This window comes from Tenrec ecaudatus, chromosome 15 (genome assembly GCF_050624435.1).
Source record: "Tenrec ecaudatus isolate mTenEca1 chromosome 15, mTenEca1.hap1, whole genome shotgun sequence".
Lineage (NCBI taxonomy): Eukaryota > Metazoa > Chordata > Mammalia > Afrosoricida > Tenrecidae > Tenrec > Tenrec ecaudatus.
In genome coordinates, this window is record NC_134544.1 from 109,815,935 (window position 1) to 109,837,698 (window position 21,764).

The 21,764-nt window shown below is 40.5% G+C and overlaps 1 protein-coding gene across 2 annotated transcripts in view; it reads left to right on the forward strand.

Moving 5' to 3' along the window:
• UGGT2 (UDP-glucose glycoprotein glucosyltransferase 2) overlaps window positions 1–21,764 on the forward strand; it is a 264,459-nt gene that overhangs the window by 93,259 nt on the left and 149,436 nt on the right. For both annotated transcript variants that reach the window (XM_075532610.1, XM_075532611.1), the window contains 2 exons: window positions 2,258–2,408; window positions 21,491–21,610. In XM_075532610.1, coding sequence (XP_075388725.1) covers window positions 2,258–2,408; window positions 21,491–21,610 — 271 coding nt within the window. The remainder of the gene's footprint in view (window positions 1–2,257; window positions 2,409–21,490; window positions 21,611–21,764) is intronic.

The following is a 21,764-nucleotide window of genomic DNA, read 5'->3' on the forward strand; positions in this document are numbered from 1 at the left end:
AACCCTAAAATGTAATTATTATTATTTTTTACATATGAGGAAACCAAGACCCAATCAAGTGAGGACTCATACAAACTTTTTAGTAGTACTCAAAAGTGTACTACCATCCAGTCAATTCTGACTCTTGGTGACCGATAGGACAGGGAAGAACTGCTCCTGTAGGTTTCTGAGACTGTAACTCTTTAGGGGAGTAGAAAGCCTCATTTTTCCCTCGGAGCTAGTAGTAGCGAATTCAAATCCTTTACCCTTTCCAATGTACCATACTGTTTCTAGCTTTTCTATTGGTAGTTTTCCTTGAAACCTAAGCTAAGTTAATACAGATTATCATTTCAAAACCGTTGGGAAACATTAGACTATTATCATACAAGAAGGAATCTGAACAGGAAGCACATAAATGTAAGTAGAAAGAACTTTACCCAGATAATCCAAAGTTTACCTATGAGAAATTTTTAGAGGTTAAGAATTTCAAGTCATATCAGGAAATACTCATATAGCACAGATCAAATATTAATAGATTAGTGATTTGTATTATTCAAGCGAATGTTCTTTTTGTCAGACTCACCTGGCATTTTTGTTTTTGTTATGTAGTCAACAGTTTGTTTCATTAAGCAGTGGTCAGGCTTGTCTAGTTCACAAGCATGTAGAGTTAAAGTTGTGCACATGGAGCAGCTTGAGACTATAAAAAAAGCTTTATTAGGAACTCATACCACCATTTTCAAATGTAGCTTTTTTTCTCTCTAGTTCTCATTGAGTGAATTCTAAAATCCACATTTTGCTCTTTTCTTAATTCTTTTTTTAAGTTGAAATGTCAAAACTCAAAACCTTCCTCTAGTTCTTGAACGCTTCCTCCCCTCCAGTTATCATGATCCCAATTGTACCTTGCAAACCTGGTTAGACCAGAGGATGCATAGCAGTGCAGATGGGAACTGGAAACACAGGGAATCCAGGACAGATGAACCCCTCAGGGCCAATGGTGAGAGTGGCGACACTGGGAGGGAAGGGGGTGTAGAAAGGGAGAACCGATCTCTGAGATCTACATATAACCTCCTCTCTTGTGCATGGGCAACAGAAAAGTGGGTGAAGGGAGATGCTGGACAGTGTAAGTAAGATAAAATAATAATTTATAAATTATTAAGGGTTCATGAGGGAGGGGGAGCAGGGAGGGAGGGAAAGGGAAAAAAAGGAAAATGAGCTGATTCCAGGAATCCAAGTAGAAGGCGAATTTTGAGAATGATGAGGGCAACGAATATATAAGGGTGCTTTACTTAATTGATGTATGTATGGATTGTGATAAGAGTTGTATGAGCCCCTCCCTCCAAAAAAGTTGAAACGTCAAATTAAAAAAAAGAGAAACTAAAATAGATAATGATTGTGATTCTTGATTTTTAAAATAATAGAGTTCTTTGTTTAGTAAATGTTTACCTCTGTACATTAAAATAAGGTTTACCATAGTTTATAGATACAGATATGTATAAAGAGCTAGATATTGATTTATTTCTATAGCCTTCTAATTCCATTCCTGTCACTCTTCTATTGAGTGACCCTGGACAGGACAAGTCACCTGCCTGAGACTCAGTGGTATGATCTGAGCTTTTTGTATTTTAAAACTTATTGTGGTGAATTGGTGAATATATCCACAATAAAATATTTGCCAACTCAACTATTGTTAAATGTATGATTCTGTGACATTGAGGGCATTCTTCATGTTGTATAGCCATTAATACTATCCTGTTACAAATTATTGTACCACTATTAACATAAACTCATTATCTCCTAAGCAAAAACTACTCCCTTTACCTTCCCTTCCATTGCTGGTACTGCTAATAATCTTTCCAAACCAAACTCAGTGCCACTGAGTCAATGCTGACACATAGCGACCCCTTGTGGATTTCCAAGACTATAATTGTTTACAAGAGTAGAAAGCCCAATCTTTCTCCCGTGGAGTAGCCGCTGATGTTGAACAGCCTACCTACCGTGTAGATCCCAGCTCAACGCATAACCACTGCACCAAAGTTCCTCTAATAGTCTTTCGTTTCTATGCATGTATTTCTTTATTTCGTGTCAGTGAGGTCAGACAGTATTGTCTTTTTTGCTCAGTCAGTGTTATGTTTTCAAGGTTTATTCATGTTGAGGCATGCAACAGGATTTCATTACTTTTAAGGCCAAGCAATATTCCATTGTCTGTTTATACTCCATTATGTTCATATATTCATGAATTTGTAAAATTTTGGCATATTTCTTTTCTTTGAATATAAAGTATTTTAGATATGCTGAAATTAGAAGGAAAAATGATGAATGGCCTTCAAAATCTTGGGATCAAAGGAGAAGATATAAGCAAATTTTTAAAATTGAACTCACATACTTGGGAATACAACTATGCATTAGATATTCGGCATCCTTCTATCAGGGTAAGTGCTCCTGTAATTCTTCTTTTACAACCTTCAGTGGAAAAATAAATAAATAAATAGAACCTTGAGTGGATTTAGGACTTAGCATTAAACCATAGAGAAAGGCAAGACAAGTTCTTTAATATTCTAGCTGTGTTAGTTCAACCCAAAAATAATTTCAAGATTTAATGCAATTCTAATAAAGATCCCCATAATATTATCTATAAACTTCGTGAAATATTTCTAAATTTGGTCTGAAAGTTCAAAAGTAAGTAATTAAGATTTTTTGAAAAGTTAAGCAAGCAGACTTGTTTTATCAATATAAAACTGTAATAACCAAACATGGTTATAGATTGATGATACCCTGGTGGTTACATGTTGGGCTGCTGACAGCAAGGTCAAGGTTAGAGTTCGACTCCACTAGTGATTCTATGGGACAAAGATGGGATTTTCTGCTCCCATAAAAATTTATAGTCTTGAAAACCCAAAGGAGCAGCTCTACTGTGTCCTGTAGAGTAACTCTGAGTTGAAATCAACTCAATAGCAATAGTCTGGGGGTTGATTGCAGATGAATTCAGCAGAATGTTTGATCTAAAAATAGAACCTAGTATAAATAAGACTTTTAAAAATAAAATCACAAAGGTATAGGGAATAGAACAATACTGTAACAATCGGGTTGCTTTCTGTGGAAAGAAAATAAATGTAAATCTTTACATCAAAAAACAAAGAAAATTTCAAATGCATAAAAGAATTGTCTTAAATTAATATAATATTAATATTGATGAGTTTGTATTACTCAAAAGATACCATAACCTAACATTTTAACCAGTACCAAGGAGAATGCATGTGAAGGAAACAATAGGACAAGTGTTCTAGTCTTTGTTTCCCTACAGTCATCCCAAATTAGTTGACATGATTAGTAAGCTTCAGACAAAATGCAAGTCAAGAGGTTGTGAGGACTAGGGAGAGATTTCTGTGTAGAAGAAGGTGAGTGTACTTTTAATGGTGGGTAAACAGGATGGGGTAGCATGCCACTGGGGACAAATGCTGAAACACCCCTTATTAGCAGAATATGTCCAATTCATGTTCTGAAATGGGCACTTTTTACCTAGTTTTTATTACACCTTTGGTGACCCAGACTTTGTGTACTCTAGGCAATCAGGATTTTAGAGTCTGCTCCGTTGAGGTGCACACTATCCTTCATAGTCTACTCCATAAGGATCTGATTTGGGGCCCCTACTAAGCAAACTGAATGTTCGCTTAAACACGCCTGTAGCATATTAAAGGAACTTCACTACTTCGTAGGGCTTAAGGCTGAACCACCAGAGATGTAAAAAGAAGCAGATGACTAATATTCTAGGGATATGGATGTGGAAGTCCATGGACTTTGGTTCCAAAGTTGTACTTTGAAGGTGCCCAGTAAAAACTCATATTTTCTGTGTTCATACTCTTTGCTGTTTATGATGTGTTTCATTCAGACAGGCATAGTTTTGCCTTTGTGAATGACCACTATTGAAAGTTTTTCCCTAGCTCCAACCCTCATTGTTTGAGACAATAGTGTAGTCACTTAAGTATTCATCTGTATAAATCAGCAATCTATGTATCTTGATCCAAAAATATGTGTACAGTTTCCTTTTCTCGACAGTGTTGTAAATTCCATACCATTGGCTAAATTAAAGGTAGTAACAGTAAAGCCTATGGGGATGGTTTATAATGTTCTCCAATAAAATAACAATAATGTCTCTAATGCCAACTAGGGACATATTCACACCATAGATATATGAATGGATTTTGACCTCTCGCTTTATTGAATCCCAAATAAAAAACAGCTAGTTCTTATGACCTGCCCTGTTCAATACTTGCCCCCAAAGACGTGATCACTGAAGATAAGAGTGCTCGATAGCAGAGTGTAATGAAGAAGTCAGATGGAGCCCAGATAGCAGGAAGAATAGAGTCCGGGTTCTTTTTCTTTTTTTTTTCCCCTTGAGTCTGGGTTCTTAAAGACTTGTCTTAAACAGCTGTCTTAAGTGAGGCATCAGTTAAGTTCACACATAAAAAACACACCTGGATTGCAGAAAACTGTGGGTGACATTGAAAGCCAATCCCATTTGCAGAATTCTCCCAGAGAGTTAAGCTTCTGGTGAACCCCCTCTGACTCTGAAGCAGTGATGGAAATGGCCTGAGCATCTGACAGTGCATTCTAGGGCGGATCCCTGTAGTTGTAGCTAGTCTGCATGTAACACTTAGCCCTTTGCTTTCTTTTCTGGTACAGTGTATACTTGTTCCAGTTTTATTGTCTTCTGCTTTCCTTTCCACTGATGGTTTTTTTTTATTCAGTCATTATTCAGTATTTGTCCTTGTTTGTTTGTATTTTGTATGTTTTCTGTATGTGAAATCCAGGATAGGTGAATCTATAGAGACAGTTTCCTAGGAGCTTGACCAGGAAAGTTGGTGAGAGATGGATAGCTAACAACAATGAGAAGAAGACAGTCCTAAAAATTGATTCTGATGATGATTTTACAACTCTTTGAATGTGATTGAACTATTGAAATTTATGATATATGAATTATATGTCAATTAAACTGCTTAAAAATGACATTCTTTAATCTAGGAAGGGGTTATATATACCAATAAGATAAAATTTGAGATTCCAATAGAAAAATAAGCAAAAGACAAACGTAAAATTTGCCAAATAAAATTTTCACACGATTAGAAAACACATGGGAAAATGTGAGGGGAATTCTCAAAGTTTGTGAACATGTAAATGAAAGATAATGGGCTGCTTCTATGACCCTTCTGATTGCTGCCCTGCATGCAACTTCACTAAACCAGAAATCCAAATTCAAATAAGGTACAATGAGATCGCTAGATAGATAGATATCCATAGGTAAATACATGCAATTACACATCAAATTATTGAATTGTGTATGATATTATCACCTTTATATCATGTATCAAATTATCAACATATTTTGAGGTTATGATACAAAGAAACCCTGAATTAAGAATGAGTTGTATTCCTCAATTTGTCTTTAAATTGAATTTGCACATGCATTGCAACAGGTAAGTATATGTTGTATCTAATTTCAGTTAGTGGAAACATTTGTATTCGTTTGTATAGGCACACAATATTTAGTGTACTATGCAGTAAAGTACCCCCATCCTTGCTTCTATGGAGGATTCTGGCTGTCCTTCTTCCAACACGTATTTGTTTGTACCTTGAATATATTTATCTTGAATTTTTAATATAACAGACTTTTTAGGGGTTAGTTCGTAGGTGTAGTTTACATGCATGTGCCTAAGTTGGGTGTTCATAACCTGGGACTGCCTGTAGTTTATTCAAGGAAATGGGAAGTGCTGGCACATGTCATAAAAGATATGCTGTGATGATTAAGATGCCCCCTCCCGAGATTCCCCCCCCCCCATTTTCATATACTCTGATGCCATTCTTTCACTTCTGGGAAATTGCGGTAAAGAAAATGTAGATAGTGGAGGAAAATCCTGATGCCAAGGAGTATATTCATCACTACATAATTTTAAAACAATAACAAATGAAAAACCACAAAGCATTTTTAAAGAAACAGAGAGTACACTTCAGTTGTTTTTAGCAGCCACTAAATTGTATTGTTGGATATTTGATTATGAATTCTGTCCTGAATAAATTTATCATAATATAATGATGCTTCACACCAACTGTTTATACCTATTTTTGAACTAACAGACAATTCTGTAAGTGGGAAAAATAAATTTTAAGAAGTCAGGAATAAGAACTTTTTGCATAATGGAGAGGCATTGAATTGCAACTTGTTCAATGTTTCTAGGCTTTTTGTAAAAGAGTATTTTAACGATCCAGTTTGTAAGTATAAGGCTTTTGCTATAATGTTGCAGATTTATGGAATCACATCCTTTAATTAAGAGAGAGATAATTAACTACAAGCTTTTCTCTTGTGAAAAAAAAAGAGAGAGATAATTTACATTTAAAGGTTTCTCACACCCTCCTTGACACTAATTTTGGATCACTTGTTGCTCCCTTGCCCCTGAGTTGGTCAACACCACCTCGTTTCCCCACCTCCTCCTCTCCCATGTCCCCCAGGAACCATCGGTTTCATTGTTTTCTCCTCCAGCATATTCATCTAGCTTACCTGATCTAGATAGACCTGCAGAGATAGTAATATGCACCAAAAAACAAGGCATAGCAAGACAAAGTGACAAAACAGAACACAAAGATGACAACAAAGAAAACCAATGACCAAGAAAAAAGTAAATTAATTAAACAAACAAACCACTAGATCAAGGTCTGTTTTTTGACCTCTGGCATGTCCTCCAGTCCAGTCCAATGGGGTTCCACTCTCTGGCCCCAGAGTCTATCCTATGTACTCCCTCGGGAGGGAGCTCCCTGCTCTGCTCCCCACCCCCACCCCGTTGCTCTGCTGCATGCCCTTAGTGTTTTGCCTTAGTGTGGTGGGGTCAGCCAATGCACAGACGGGGGGCGGGGGGGTGGTGAGGGGTAAGAGGGGGGGCAACACTGAAGCAGGTTCGTTTTTAAGTTAATGATTTTATATTGCATGCAAATGATGTTATAAATACCAAAAGGCCCTCGGCAGGAAAATGGTGCCCCACTCCTGGTTTAAAATCAGGGAAGGAGTTAGGATTGTATCCTCTCGCCATACTTACTCAATCTGTATGCTGAGCAAATCATCAGAGAAGATGGGTTATATGAAGACGAATGTGGCATCAGGATGGGAGGAAGGCTTATTAACAGCCTGCAGTATGCAAATGACACAATGTTGCTTGCTGAAAGTGAGGAGGACTTGAAGTACTTGCTAATGAAGATCCTGGATTGCAGCCTTCAGTATGGATTACAACTCAATATAAAGAAAACCCAAATCCTCACACCTGGAAAAATAGGTAACATCATGATAAATGGAGAAAGGTGGAGCAGGGAGCCAGTGGAGGGGTCTGAGGGCCCAGCCCCAATCCCAACTATGAGGTCAACAGCCCCTCCCTGCAGAAGAATTTACTTCAGAGGACAGCACTGAAGCTACAGCTCAGGGAGAGGGACATGGCTGATCAGAGAATATGGGAGCAAATGAAGGGGGAGGACGATATCCCTGCCTAGAACAACCAATCCACAGAGAAGACCATATGGCTGGCCCCACTCGTCCCTCACCGACCCGTAGCCCTATGGGGGACAAGACTGGAGCCTCAGTGTCGGGATTGGTCCCGTCTGACCTCACCACACTGAGGCAAAACACTAAGGGTGTTCAGTAGAGGCAGCAGGGAGAGCTGAGCAGGGATGTCCTGAGGGAGTGCAAAGGATAGACTTTGGGGCTAGAGAGTGGCACCCCATCGGACTTGATTGCAGGACACTCCTAGAGGTAAAAAAAAGACCTTGATTTATTTACAAGTTTTGTGTTTTTTCATTTTTCTTTTCTTTATTTATATTTGGGGGTCATTGAGTTTTTTGTTGTTGTCATCATTGTGTTTTCTTTTGTCACTTTGTCTTGCTATGTCTTTTTTTGTGTGTGCATATTATTATCTCTGCAGGTCTATCTAGATCAGATAGGCTAAATGAACAATATGGAGGAGAAAACAACAGGACCGATGGTTGCGGGGGGACATGGGAGAGGGGGAGGTAGGGGAAAGGAGGTGGTGTAGACCAACCCAGGGACAAGGGAGCAACAAGTGATCCAAAATTAGTGTCAAGGAGGGTGTGAGAGACCTGGTAGGGATTCAGCAAGGGCAATGTAACAGAGAAATTACTAAAACCCAAGTGAAGGCTGAGCATGATAGTGGGACAAGAGGAAAGAACTAGGAGGCAAAGGTCATTTATAGAGGTCTAAATACAGGCATGCACATATGTAAATATATTTATATAGGATGATGGGGAAATAGATCTACATGCATATATGTATAGGTTTAGTATGAAGGCAGCAGATGGACATTGGACCTCCATTCAAGTACTTACTCAATGCAAGAACACTTTGTTCTATTAAATTGGCATTCCATGATGCACACCTTCCAGACAAGATTGCTGAAAACAAAACGGGTGCACAAGCAAGTGTGGTAAAGAAAGCTGATGGTGCCCAGCTATCAAAAGATATAATGCCTGGGTTCTTAAAGACTTGTGGGTAAATAAGCAGCCATCTAGCTCAGAAGCAACAAAGCCAACCTGGAAGAAGCACACCAGCCTGTGTGACCATGGGTGTCTAAGGGACCAGGTATCAGGCATCAAAGAACAAAAAAATCAAATCATTGAGAATGAGGGGGGTGCAGATTGGGGTCCCAAAGCCCATCTGTAGGTAACTGGACATCCCCTTAGAGAAGGGTTCTGGGGAGGAGACGAGCCAGTCAGAGTGCAGTGTAACAATGATGAAACATACAATTTTCCTTTAGTTCTTAAATGCTTCCTCCCTGCCACCACCCCCCTGCACTATCATGATCCCAATTCTGCCTTCCAAATCTGGCTAGACCAGAGGATGTACACTGGTACAGATAGGAACCAGAAACACTGGGAATCCAGGACAGATGATCCCTTCAGGAACAGTGGTGAGAGGGGAGTTATTGGAGGATGGAAGGAAGATGGGGTAGAAAGGGAACCGATTACAAGGATCTACATATATCCTCCTCCCTGGGTCATGGGCAACAGAAAAGTGGGTGAAGAGAGGGAGACATCCAACAGTGTGAGGCATGACGAAATAATAATTTATAAAGTAAGGGTTCATGAGGGAGGGACATGCAGGGGAGGAGGGGAAAATGAGGAGCTGATACCAAGGGCTTGAGTAGAAAGTAAATGTTTTGAGTGATGATGGCAACAAATGTACAAATGTGCTTGACATATAATGGATGGATGGATTGTGATAAGAGTTGTATGAGCCCCCAATAAAATAATTTTTTAAAAAGGAAAAAAGGGTTGAAGTTGTCAAGGGTTTTGCCTTGCTTGTATCCACAGCAGTGCTCGTGGCAGCAGCAGTAAAGTGATCAAGAGTATTGAAAGGCAAGGATGTGACTTTGAGCACTCAGGTGCACCTTAGCCAAGCCATGGTACTCTTAGTTGCCTCCTCTTCACGTGAGAGTTGGACCCCCATAAGGAGAACCAAGGACTAATTGGTGGACTTGAATTGGGGTTCCAGAGAGAATATTGAAAGCATGGTGGGCTGCTCCAAAGACAAACTGTCCTGTCAGAAGAAGTACAGCGTGAGTGCTCCTTGGAGGCAAGGACGGTGAGACTTTGATTGACATGTTATCGGGAGAAACGAGTCCGTGGAGAAGGGCATCACATTTGGTAGAGCAGTGATGAGAAATAGGAAGGCCCTTGAGATAGATTGACACGGAGACTGCCTGCCACAGTGGGGCTCAGGCATAGTGACAACTGAGAGCATGTCACAGGATGGGGTGAGTGAGGACTGACTCGGCGGCACCCATCAACAATGACCCTCGCTTTAGAGGAAGAGGATAAAGCTTCACTGTCAGCCTGGATTCGGTCAGGATCAGGACTGCTTCCCTTTAGGGATTAGGCTTTTGCTTTTAACATAATCCGTCATCTTCCCTCATTTGCTCTTACGTTGTGCATGTTTGGGGTTTGGAGCTAGTAAGTACAATTTGCTTGTCCCATTTAGCATAACTCCTGGAGTATCGGTCTTGGATTGTTTTAGCAGCTTCTCCCTACTATTTCACTTGACTTTTGGCTATGAACATAATATTCCCCTAAACAAAAATATGCTTATATTTTAAAATGCAGTTATACTTTCGGTTGCACTGAGGCCCATATTTTGGGACTAAGAATTTCTTTGGAAGTAAAGAAATACAGTTATACAAAGCATTAATAACTAGAAAATTTTATGAGCAGGCCATGTGTGTACAATTATTCTGCTTGTGAACAGTAGTGTAATTTTAAAATATTTTACTTTGGCATACTTTTAGTGAAAATTTCATGTTGCAATGAAATATTTTTCTGATTGAAGTAGAAAATTATTTCTGAACTCATGTCCTCTATTTACCTTTAAAAATCTAAACAAATTAACTGGCACTAAATCTAGTCTCAGAAATCTTTTCAAATTTTTAGGAGTAGCAAAATTAACTCACATTAGCTTTTATTTTTCATCATAGCATTTGCTACCACCAAATATGGTGCATATTTATTGTTAGTCTTCTCCCAATGAAATGTCATTTTTACAAAAACTAAAACTTGGGTGAATATCCCTAGCATAAACCAGGTTTTAGCACATAGGAAGCATTTAAAAAATTTGTTTAGTATGTTAAAGTCAAAACAGTATTTCATGGGGAAAAAGCATTATGCTTTTTTAAGGCTGTGAACTTTTACATTTTTCTCATAGTGAGAAAGCTCAATGTCTGAGACATATGTATCTAAGCTCTGTGTTTATATCCTCCCACTTAAGTGACAGTTAACTAATGTATTGCCAAAAGTTGCTAATTTCTAGTTGAGTAAAAACTCAAAAGGGACTTGGATATCTTACTATCGTTGGCTCATTGTGAAAGGCGTCTCTGCCCCTGACATCAAGATCGACAGTTTTAAAGTTCTCTGGTTTGTTTTCGCCCTTGCTATAATATCTTATCCAACTGGCCTTCTGTCGAGAGCCAACCTTTCAGAGGGTAATTCCTTTTCAGTTTACTGTGTTATATTGTCCACAGTGAAGGGGTTGTTGATTGATTCTACCAAAATTGCTCCCACTTCAGCTGTAATTATTTTCTATCCTGTGATAAAGATCTTTGTGGTTATTGAGTCAATTCTGAATCACAGTCATCTGGAGGCCAGGATAGAGTGTCCAAGACTAATCTTTATGGAAGTAGACTGCCACATTTTTCTTCTGTGGAGTGACTGGTGCACACATGCTTAAATACTCTGCTTGGTTAGGCTGGGTTCTCGAGGGAAGCAAAACCAGCTGTATTATATGTATATATAAAGAAAGGATTGTATATCAAGAAAGCGGCTCACACAGTTGTAGAAGTGGTTAAGTCCGGCCTGGTTCAAGTTAATGGGTCAGAGATTAAGCTGGAAGCTTTTCTTGATTTGTATAGCTGCTTAGGAATCAGGCCGACTGTCACGTGCTGGTGGAAACAGGTAGATGAATCCAAAATCAGCAAGCCAAGCTTGTGGCTGCAGAGGCAAATAAATCTATGGTCAGCAAGCTATCTAACAGGTCACAGATAGTACCCAGAGTCTGCAGGCAATATGATGATTTAATAAGCTAGGTGCAGGATCCGGACCAGCAAGAAGGGGCTTACATAAAAGTAGATCATTCCCCAACGAACTGCCCCTTGAATTACACTCCACCCTAATTAACCACACCTGCACACAGCAACTTCTGTCATGAAGTTGATTGCATTATGTTAGATCACATCATAGCAGAGGCCTCAGCTGCCTTACTTCTGAAAATCCTGATCCAACCAAGTTGACACAAAACCTGTCACATACACCACTGGGGTTCCTCAACAAAACCACTTGCCAAGAGTATTCTAATTCATAGCAGCCCTTTAGAACAAAGTACAACTTTTTCATAGTACTTCAAAGCTGTGCTCTTTATAGAAGGTGACTGTGGAACATCTGGTGAGTTGGGTTTGAAGTACCATCCTGGCACAGTGGTTAAGCATGTAGGGATAACTGAAAGGTGGTGGGGGTGAGGGGGTTTCAACCCACCCACTGCTCCACAGGAGAAAGATATGTCAGTTGGCTTTTATATTACAGTCTTGGAAACCTTATAGGCCATTTCTCCTGTGCCCTAAAGAATCAATATGAATTAGAATTGTCTTAAGGACCATTGGGTTTTTTGTTTTATGTTTTTGTGGTGAAGAGGATATTGACAAATATCAAAGTTACCTAAATGTTTCTCTTTAAAAATTTCTTACAAGTTTCCCAAAGCACTCTAGTCATGTATCATTCTATAAGTGCAATTCTAATATTTTGTGTTTATTACCAAGGTGACAGTGCTATGATTCAAAAATTGGTATCAATAGATGGTGGGAAAAGATACCAGTTTGATCACCTAAGTTAAAGATGAAATGTGTCACCCACAGTGAGCTACCCATGAGGGGTAACCCCCCAAAACAATTTTTTCAAAGCTATGTATTTAAATTTTTCAAAATCATTTTATTGAGGGGTCTTACAGCTCTTATCACAATCCATACATACATATTGTGTCAAGGACATTTGTACATGTGTTGCCATTATCATTTTAAAACATTTTCTTTCTACTTGAATCCTTGGTATCAGCTCATTTCCCCCCCCCTTATGATCCCTTGATAATTTATAAATTATTATTATTTTCATGTCTTACACAGACCACTGTCTGTTGTGTGTCACCCTGGGAGTGTGTTATATGTAGATCATTGTGACCAGTTCCCCTTTTATCCTCCCCATCTTCCTCTTACCCTCCTGGTATTGCTATTCTCACTATTGGTCCTGAGGGCTTTATCTGTCCTGGATTCCCTGTGTTGTGAGCTCTGATCTGTACCAGTATACATGCTCTGGTCTACCTGGATTTGTAAGGTAAAATTGGGGTGGAAACATTAAAGAACTAAAGTTGTATGTTTCATCAGTGCTATACCGCATCCAGACTGGCTTGTGACCCTTCTGTAAGGGGATGTCCAAATGTCGACAGATTGACTTGGTCTATACTCCACCCTCCCACTCATTCACATTGATAGGATTTGTTTCTTTTGAGTCATTGATGCCTGATACCTGATCCCATAGACAACTCATGATCACACAGGCTGGTGTGCTTCTTCCATGTGGACTTCGTTGCTTCTTAGCTAGATGGTCACTTGTTTATCTTCAAGCCTTTAAGAACCCAGACACGACATCTTTTGATGGCCTGGCACCATCAGCTTTCTTCACTGCATTTGCTTATGCACCCGTTTTGTCATGTCAGGAAAGGTGAGCATCACAAAATGCTGGGTTATTAGAACAAAGTGTTCTTGTGTTGAGGGAGCACTTGAGTAAAGGACCAATGTCTGTCTGCTGCCAAACTACTTAACAAATAAATAATATATACATAGATCGATTTCCCTATTGTTATATATCAGTGTATTTACATATGCACATGCCTGTATTTAGACCTGCATAAATGTCCTTTGTCTCCTAGTTCTCTCCTCTATTTCCTTTTACTTTCCTCTTGTCCCACTATCATATTCGGCCTTCATTTAGGTTTCCGTGATTTCGCTCAGCTAAGTGGCCCTTGATCAAGCCCCACCTGGCATCCTATGCAGTCCTTGCCATTGATTTTAGATAACTTGTTATTCCCTTGTCCCTTGTTTGTTGGCACCTCCCTTCCTTTCCCCCAGCCACCCCCTCTCTCATGTTCCCGCAGAACCGTCAGTCCCATTGTTTTCTCCTCTGGTTGTTTTTCCCACCTATCTTATCCAGATAGACATGCAACAACAATAATGAGCACAAAACAAGACAAAAGTAAAACATAACAACAAAAGAAATCAAATAGCAATCACAACAACAACAACAGCAAAAAAATAAAAGCATATACATAGTTTCAGGTCTGTCTGTTGATCTTTATGAGTCTTTTGCAGTTTAGTCTGACGAGGTGCCACACCCTGGCCCGAAAGTCTACTTTTGGTAATCCCCGGGACTTCATTGCTTTGCTCCCCTTGCTGCTCTGTTGCACGTCCTCAGTGTTTCGCCCTGGTGTGGTGGGGTCAGAATGGGCACAATTCCCGCACTGTGTCTCCAGTGCTGTCCCCTGTAGCGCTCTGGCTTGGTGAGGGATGTTGTCTCATGGTAGGGCTGGCCCTACAATCTTCTGTCTGCATTGGTTGCTCCGGGTCAGAATATTGTCCTTGGGGATTGGTGGGCCGGGAAGTATTCCACTCTCTCTCCATCCCTCTTCATTTAGTCCTGATCAGAAGTGGCCCTCCCCATCCCTGTGCTGCAGCTTCATGCTGTCTTCTGAAGTGCATTCTTCTGGGAGGGTGGTCCACATCGTTAGGATTAGGGCTGGCCCTGTGTATTTAAATTTTTGTACAAAGCAATCTTATCCCCCTTCAAAGTACTCTCCATTATGTGCAACACATTTGTCAAATCTGTGATTCCATTCTTGGAAACATTTCCCAACTCATCTGTTTGAATGGGTGACAGCACCTCCCTCATTTTTTTTCCACCTCTTCTACAACTTTGAATTACTGTCCGTTCATGCCCCTCTGCATTTGCCAAAGTCACACGGAGTGAGACCAGGTGAGTAAGGTGCATGGAGAAAGAGAGGCATGCTGTTTTTTGCCAAAAACTGGCACACTGAGATGGCTGCGTGAGCAGGTGCATTGTCGTGGTGGTAAAACCAGTCCCCCACCTGCCACAAATCAGGCTTTTCTTGTTGCACACTGTTGCACAATCTTTTCAGAACCTCTAAATAGAAAGCTTGCTTTAAGTCTAACCCAGTGAGTGCACTACCAGGCGGCATTTTCATCCATTAGGGGAGTTGATGGATGTCCAGAATGAGGTTTGTCATCAGTCGACATTTCACCTTTTTTGAAAAGAGAAAACTACGCATACACTTGAGTTTTTCCCATAGTGCTGTCATTGTACCTGTCTTCAGCATTACTACAGTTTCTGCAGCATTTTTCCCAGTTTTCCCCAACCTGGACACAAAATTTCACAGCCGCATTCTGTTCTCTTAAATTGGCCATCACAAAAAACAAGGTTCAAATGAAACTGCTTTTACAAAAAAATTCCCTGTGACTAGAGAACCTCCCTAGGCAATGCCCCTGTGTGCACTAACTCAGAGCGAGTTGCTCAAGGCTTGCCTGGGGGCGGGGGTGCAGGGGAGGGGCATGTATTATCAAAGCTGCGCCCAGTGGAGCTTCCCCCCCCATTTTTGTATTGTTTTGGTTAACCCCTCGTTCATAAAGGCAAGTTTTCTTTTCCAGGTTTCATGATAGGCAGTACTTCCTATGCCGTGGGCGGTATCTTGTCCTCTGTCTCTGTTAGAATGTTTTATCCCCTTCTGATTGCCTTTCACAGGAATCGTTGGCTTACCATCATCAAGACCCTGTGAAAACCTGAGCACAATCTTCAGTAACTGTATTGCAAGAGCATGTGAATTAATGCTTATTTTGTCAGCTTCAGGCCTTAGTTATATCCCTGTATTAGAGAGAGGCATTTTAAGGTCATAACATTTTTATTTGGGGCTTCCTCTCATATAACGGAAAACTGATATGTTTGGGAAGCTCTGGTAGCATGGTGGGCTGTGCATGGAGCTGCCAACTTCAAGGTTAGTGGTGCCAACCCACCAGAAACACGAGACTATATTTCCTTAAAGATGTAAAGTGCCAGAAGCCCGAGGGAGCAGTACTACACTGCCCTGTAGGGTTTTTTGAAAGGTGTTATATTCTTGTTTGCTGCTGTTTATTTTGTGTTTGCTTGGTTTTTCCTTGTCTCATCCCATGAGAGATAGCAACCATGTCCTCAGGGCCCAGCCATACCTCTGGGAGAAGGACCACTGCTCCCTCCTGTACCGTCTGTTCCATGACTCGTAGTGAGTAGAGAGCGGTTCCGTATTCTGGAGCAGCTAGAGAACTGTACACACAGTCCCATTCTTTATCACACCCACCAGAAGCCTGAATTAAATACAAGTACACCACCACCACACTGTTTCAGGAATAACAGACATTTTGAGTTCACTGAAAGAGGGAACACAGTAGCTCAGATGGATACCCAATAATATCAATATAAAACTACAAGTTGTATTTCTATATACTAGCAATGGAGCCAGCAAAATTTGAAAACATCTCATTAAATACAGCTAATTTACATTCGTGTTAAAAATAAGACTTATATATATTTAATTTTATTAGGGGCTCTTATAGCTATTATCACAATCCATACATATATCCATTTTGTTAAACACATCTTTGTATATGTTGTTATCATCTTTTTCAAATCACTTTCTTTCTACTTGAGCCCCTGGCATCAGCTCCTCAATTTTCTCCCTCCTTTCCCCACCCACTCTCCCTCCTCATGCCACCTTGATCATTTATAACTTATTCTTTTTTTCTTCTTCATGTTTTACGCCAACAGCTGGCTCATTTCACCCACTTTTCTGCTGTCCATCCTCCTGGGACGGGAATTATACATTGATCTTTGTGATTGGTTCCCTTATACCCCCTCCTCTTACCGCACTGGTATCGCTGTTCCCCTTTTTGGTCCTGAGGGGTTTATCTGTTCTGGATTCCCATGTTTCAAGCTCTTATCTGTACCAGTATATATGTTCTGCTCTAGTTAGATTGGTAGGATAGACTTGGGGTCATGGTCATGGAGGAGGAGAACATTAAAGAACCAGAGGAAGGTTGTGTGCTTCATCGGTGCTATACTGTCCCCGACTGGCTCTTCTCTTCCTTATAGCCATCCTGACTGGTGTCCGATTGACTTCTGGTGGATTTGGGGTCTCCACTCTGCTCTTCTCTTCATTCTCATTGATATGCTTTTTGGTTGTTTTGTTTTGGGTCTTTGATGCCTGATACCTGATCCCACGGAGACCTCATGATCACACAGGCTGGTGTGCTTTTTTCATGTGGGCTTTGTTGCTTCTCAGCTAGATGGTTGCTTGTTTATCTTCAAGCCTTTAAGACCCCAGATGTTACATCTTTTGATAGCCAGGCACCATCAACGTTCTTCACCACATTTGCTTATGCACCCGTTTTGTCTTCGATCATACCAAGGAAGGTAAACATCACAGAGTGCTGTTAGTAGAAAAAAATGTTCTTGCGTTGAGGGAATACTTGAGTGTAAGCCCAGTGACCATCTTCTGCTGTTAAAAAAAATTATAAATATATGTACATAGCTCTATTCTCCTATCATTGTATGTATTAGAAATAAATTTAATTAAGGAAATGTAAGAGTATTATATTGAATACTATGAAACCTTACTGATAGAAGTTAAAAACACAAATATATAAATGATGATCCCAAAATTGATTCATATCATCAACTTCAAATTTTTTTCAATGTATGTTGCTTATTGGTAGTATTTTTTTATGATACCATGTCAGTGGGAATAAGTATATTTTGGGACCTAATTAATGATGGATTAATCAGAATAGTCAGAACTGCCAATGTTTCTGGAATCGATGCTTTTACACCTGGAAACTGTAAACCTACAGTAAATTTGTACTGTAAACTCTTGCACTGTGTGGGACACTGGCATCCTTACTGTCACTGAAACATGGTGTGTTACACTGAGTTCTCTTAGAGACACATAGCTAGTGAAGTTCATAGCTGTTTATTTAGAAAGAAATATATATCTCCCTCCTACCCCCACCAAAAAAAAAGGCTCACTCAGTTGTAGAAGCTGTCACTCCAAGTCTCGGCAAGTGCTGAGTTCGTGGGTCAGATGTTAAGCTGAAGATGTCTTCAGACTCACCTGTAAGGGCTGATGAACCCAAAACCGGCCGGAAGGCTGCAGGCTGGTGACTGTACACGTGAACGACTCTAAGGTTAGCGGGTCAGATGGCAGGCCAGTGAAACACTCCAGACTCGGCAGGTGGTTGGCTCAAGTCTGAAGAACCAGAGGTTGAGGAGACAGATGCAGGATCCTGACTCAGCAAGAAGCAAGCAAGCTTCCCCACAGTGTTCCTGTATGTAGAAGTTAGGCTAAGCCCCTGAGGAAACTTTGTTTCACTTGCATCAGGCCTGGGAACTGAGTAAGGAGGTTGCCCTCCCCAACTGCTCACCGCAGTTCCCATCATAAAGTTCATTACACTACGTTAGGTCACATTATGAAGGATTGTATTAGGCCAAAGGACTGAGAAACCTGGTTTAGCCATATCGACACAAAACCTAACCATTACACATGATATGTAGGGATTGTGTGCCTAGGGTGGGGGTGCAAAGTCTGCTAGTAACTGAACCAACGCTTAACCACAGAGCTGATACGTTTCCTGCTGACCTAATAGCTTTTCCCCGTAAAGACATACATCTGGTTTGGAGCAGTTAAGCAGTACCTGTCAGGTGGCAGGATGATGCTGTTGTTTCTAGTTGCCCTCAAGACAGATCCAACTCTTGCGGCCCTGTGTGTAACAGAACCAAACACTGCCCAGTCCGGCTCCATCCTCACAATTGCTTGTTGGAACCCCTTACTGCAGCCACGGTGTCAGTCCAACCTGTAACGAGGCTTCCTCGTTTTCCCTGTCCCTCTATGTTACTAAGCATGACCTCTTTTTCCATGGGTTGATTTATTCTGGTAACACGCCCAAAGTACATGAAACAAAGTCGCCCATCTCTGCTTCTAAGCAACATTCCAGCTGAAATCCTTCCAGGACAGATTTGTAGGTTCGTTTGGCAGTCCATGGTACTTTCAGTAGTTGTCACCAGCATCGAAATTTAAATGCATCGATTCTTCTGAAGTCTTCCTCATCCCATATCCTACTTGCCCATATATGAGGCAATTGGAAATCCCTTGGCTTGGCTCAGTGCACCCTAGTCCTCAAAGCAGTGGTTCGCAACCTTCCTCATGCCACAACCCTTTCATGCAGTTCCTCATGTTGTGGTGGCCCCCAACCATAACATTATTTTCATTGCTACTTTATCACTGTCATTTTCGGGCGACCCCTGTGAAAGGATCATTCAACCCCCAAAGGGGTCACAACCCACAGGTTGAGAACCTCTGTCTCAAAGTAACATCCTTGCTTTTCAGCACTTTACAGTGGACCTGTGCAGCAGATTTGCCCAGTGTAATGTGCTGTTTGATCTCCTGGCTGCTGTTTGTATTCGCATTGATTTTGAATCCAAACAAGATGAAACCCTTGACAACTTCAATGTTTTCTCCATGTATCATGTTACCAGCTGATGGGAGATAACTGTATTTGTACGTATTCCAAAGAAAGCTATGGAACAGCATCACTAATATCACATGCACGTGAAAGTCTGCTGAAATCCTCCAGCAACAGTTGCTGCAGGACACTGACAGAGCTTCAGACCTGATGTAGAAGAGGACGAGGAACAGGGAATGTCGTGGCTGCTGGCAGATGGAATTTGGCTAAAAGCAGAGAATATCGGAGAGATATGTACTTGTTTCATTGGTTTTATTGACTGTGAAGAGGCATTCCACTTTATGGGTCGTAACAAACTATGGATAACCTTGAGAAACTAGGGATCCCAGAGCAGTAAATTATGCTCTCGGGGATCTTTTCTGTGGCTCAGACGGCAGTTGTGCAGACAGAACAAGGGGATATTGCAGGGTTTGAAGTCAGTAAAAGCCTGTGGCAGGATTGTATCCTCTGACTAAATTTACTCAATCTGTGTGTTGAGCAAATAATGAGAGAAGCTAGATTATATGAAGACGAATGTGGTATCAGAATTGGAGAACTGCTTAACACACTCCAATATTCAGAAAACACAGCTTTGCTTGCTGAAAGTGAGGAGGATATGAAAGACTTGCTGGCGAAGATCAAGATCCAGCTTTGCAGCTTTTAATGTAGATTACAACTCAAAGAAAACAAAAATCCTCACAACTGAACCAATAGGTAATGTCATGATAAATGCCGAAATACTTGAATTTGTCATGGCGGCAATATAGGACCTGAATATGGCTTGATCATTGGTAAAGTGATTTGATTCATTTGCCTCCCTTATGCTAATCTCAGTGTCAGCGAGTCAATGCCAGCTCAGCAACTCTGCAGTTCAGTGTAGAACAGTCCCTGTGAGCTTCTAAGAGTGTGACTCTACAAGAGCGAGAAGCCTCATCTTTCTCCCATTCTTCACCTTACAAGGTCTAATAAAGTATATATCTGGTCAGAAGCAGGAAAATATTGGTCAGTATGAAATTGGATTGCCAATTGCACATCATTTTCTTGTTTCGCATGGCTTAAATAAATTTTTGTTATTATCTAGAATTGTAGTCATGTAGCAGAAGGAAAACCTCCATATCTGACTTAGAACTCTTGGTTCAAATTCTGTAATCCTGCTTTAACATATTTATATCTTAATCTTGATGTTAGTTTTTGCTTAGTAGTTTTGCAAATCCTGATGTCTGGTTTGCAAGATTTTTAGTTACCTCTTGGTTTTCCAAATAGAGATATTTTGGTTTTGCCTTTCCAACTTGGATTCCTCCTGTTCCATTAGCCCTGCTTTAGGGCAGGCGGGTGGAGTTGGGTTCTCTTTCTCCGGTTGGTAGCCAAAGGCGGTCAGATTGGTCTCTGCACTGTTTGCATGCCTTCCTGCAGCAGTAGTCACGTCTGGATTTCTGCTCAAAGTCAGCAATTTGGCAACTTCTAACTGCATTTTTTCTTTCCAGCCTAATATAACTGCCACTTTCTATTTGAACTCTATTTTTCAAGGCTGTGATTTGAAAAATGTCTCTAGGGACAAAGGTAAAATGAATGTATGATTGGCCTTTTAGGCTTACCTGTTTCCAAGAATTGTAAGTCCTCAATGCTTGAGTGTCAATTGTTCCTTAGCCCTGACCCACCTCCATTCCCCCAAATGAGGGGAAGCATCTCTTAAACAGTGGTTTGTTTTCTGTGGCTTTTATAAGGCATTTTACTCTCCGTAAGGCCCCTCCCTGGGTGGTGCTGAGGGTCCGTGCTTGACTACTCACCTACTGCGCGGTCGTTCACATCTTCTCATCTGTGCCACCGAGGAAAGGACGGGCTCTGCACGTCTATAAATCGTGTAACCAAGAAAACCCGCCGGTGCATTCCTGCTCTGTAACGCATTTGCTTGCCATGCATTGGAATTTACTCAATGGCAATGAAGTTAGTTTGGCGATGTTCCTTAAGCCCAAGCTTTTAAGATGGAAGACTTAGAGGCCATCATTGCCTTCTCTGCTTCTAATAATTAAGATATATATATTTATTTATCTTGATGGTTTATGGGTATGTTTTCATGATCTTATTCTGTGTAATAAAAATACAACTACGTGCGTGAATGAAGTCAGTTAATTTTGGAGGAAGCCTTAAATGTAAGAGGACATGATCACATAAAGGCATTGCACATGTTTCTTAATTTAGAGAATATTCAACTTCCTTCTAATATTTAATCAAAAATACAGAAAATTCCATATATATTTGCTCTTTTGAGGTAGTGAAAATGTGGCCTTGAAAATGATTTGTCATCTTTCACAAATTTCTGGATTCATTTTTAGTGGATTAATGACTTAGAACATGATGATCTGTACGTCACTTGGCCTACAAGTTGCCAGGAACTTCTGAAGTCAGCAATCCCTGGAAACATACCTTTCGTAAGGCGTAATTTTCATAACTTGGTAAGTTTCATATTTTGCTAATCTACGTATATTTTGATGAAGTTGTCAATATATTTTTATGTCCTAAATAGACATCTGTGTAGTACAAATGGAAGGATTTTCCTAAAGCAACAAGTTTGAGGTGGCCTGGCTGACTGGATAAGAGTTCGTCATG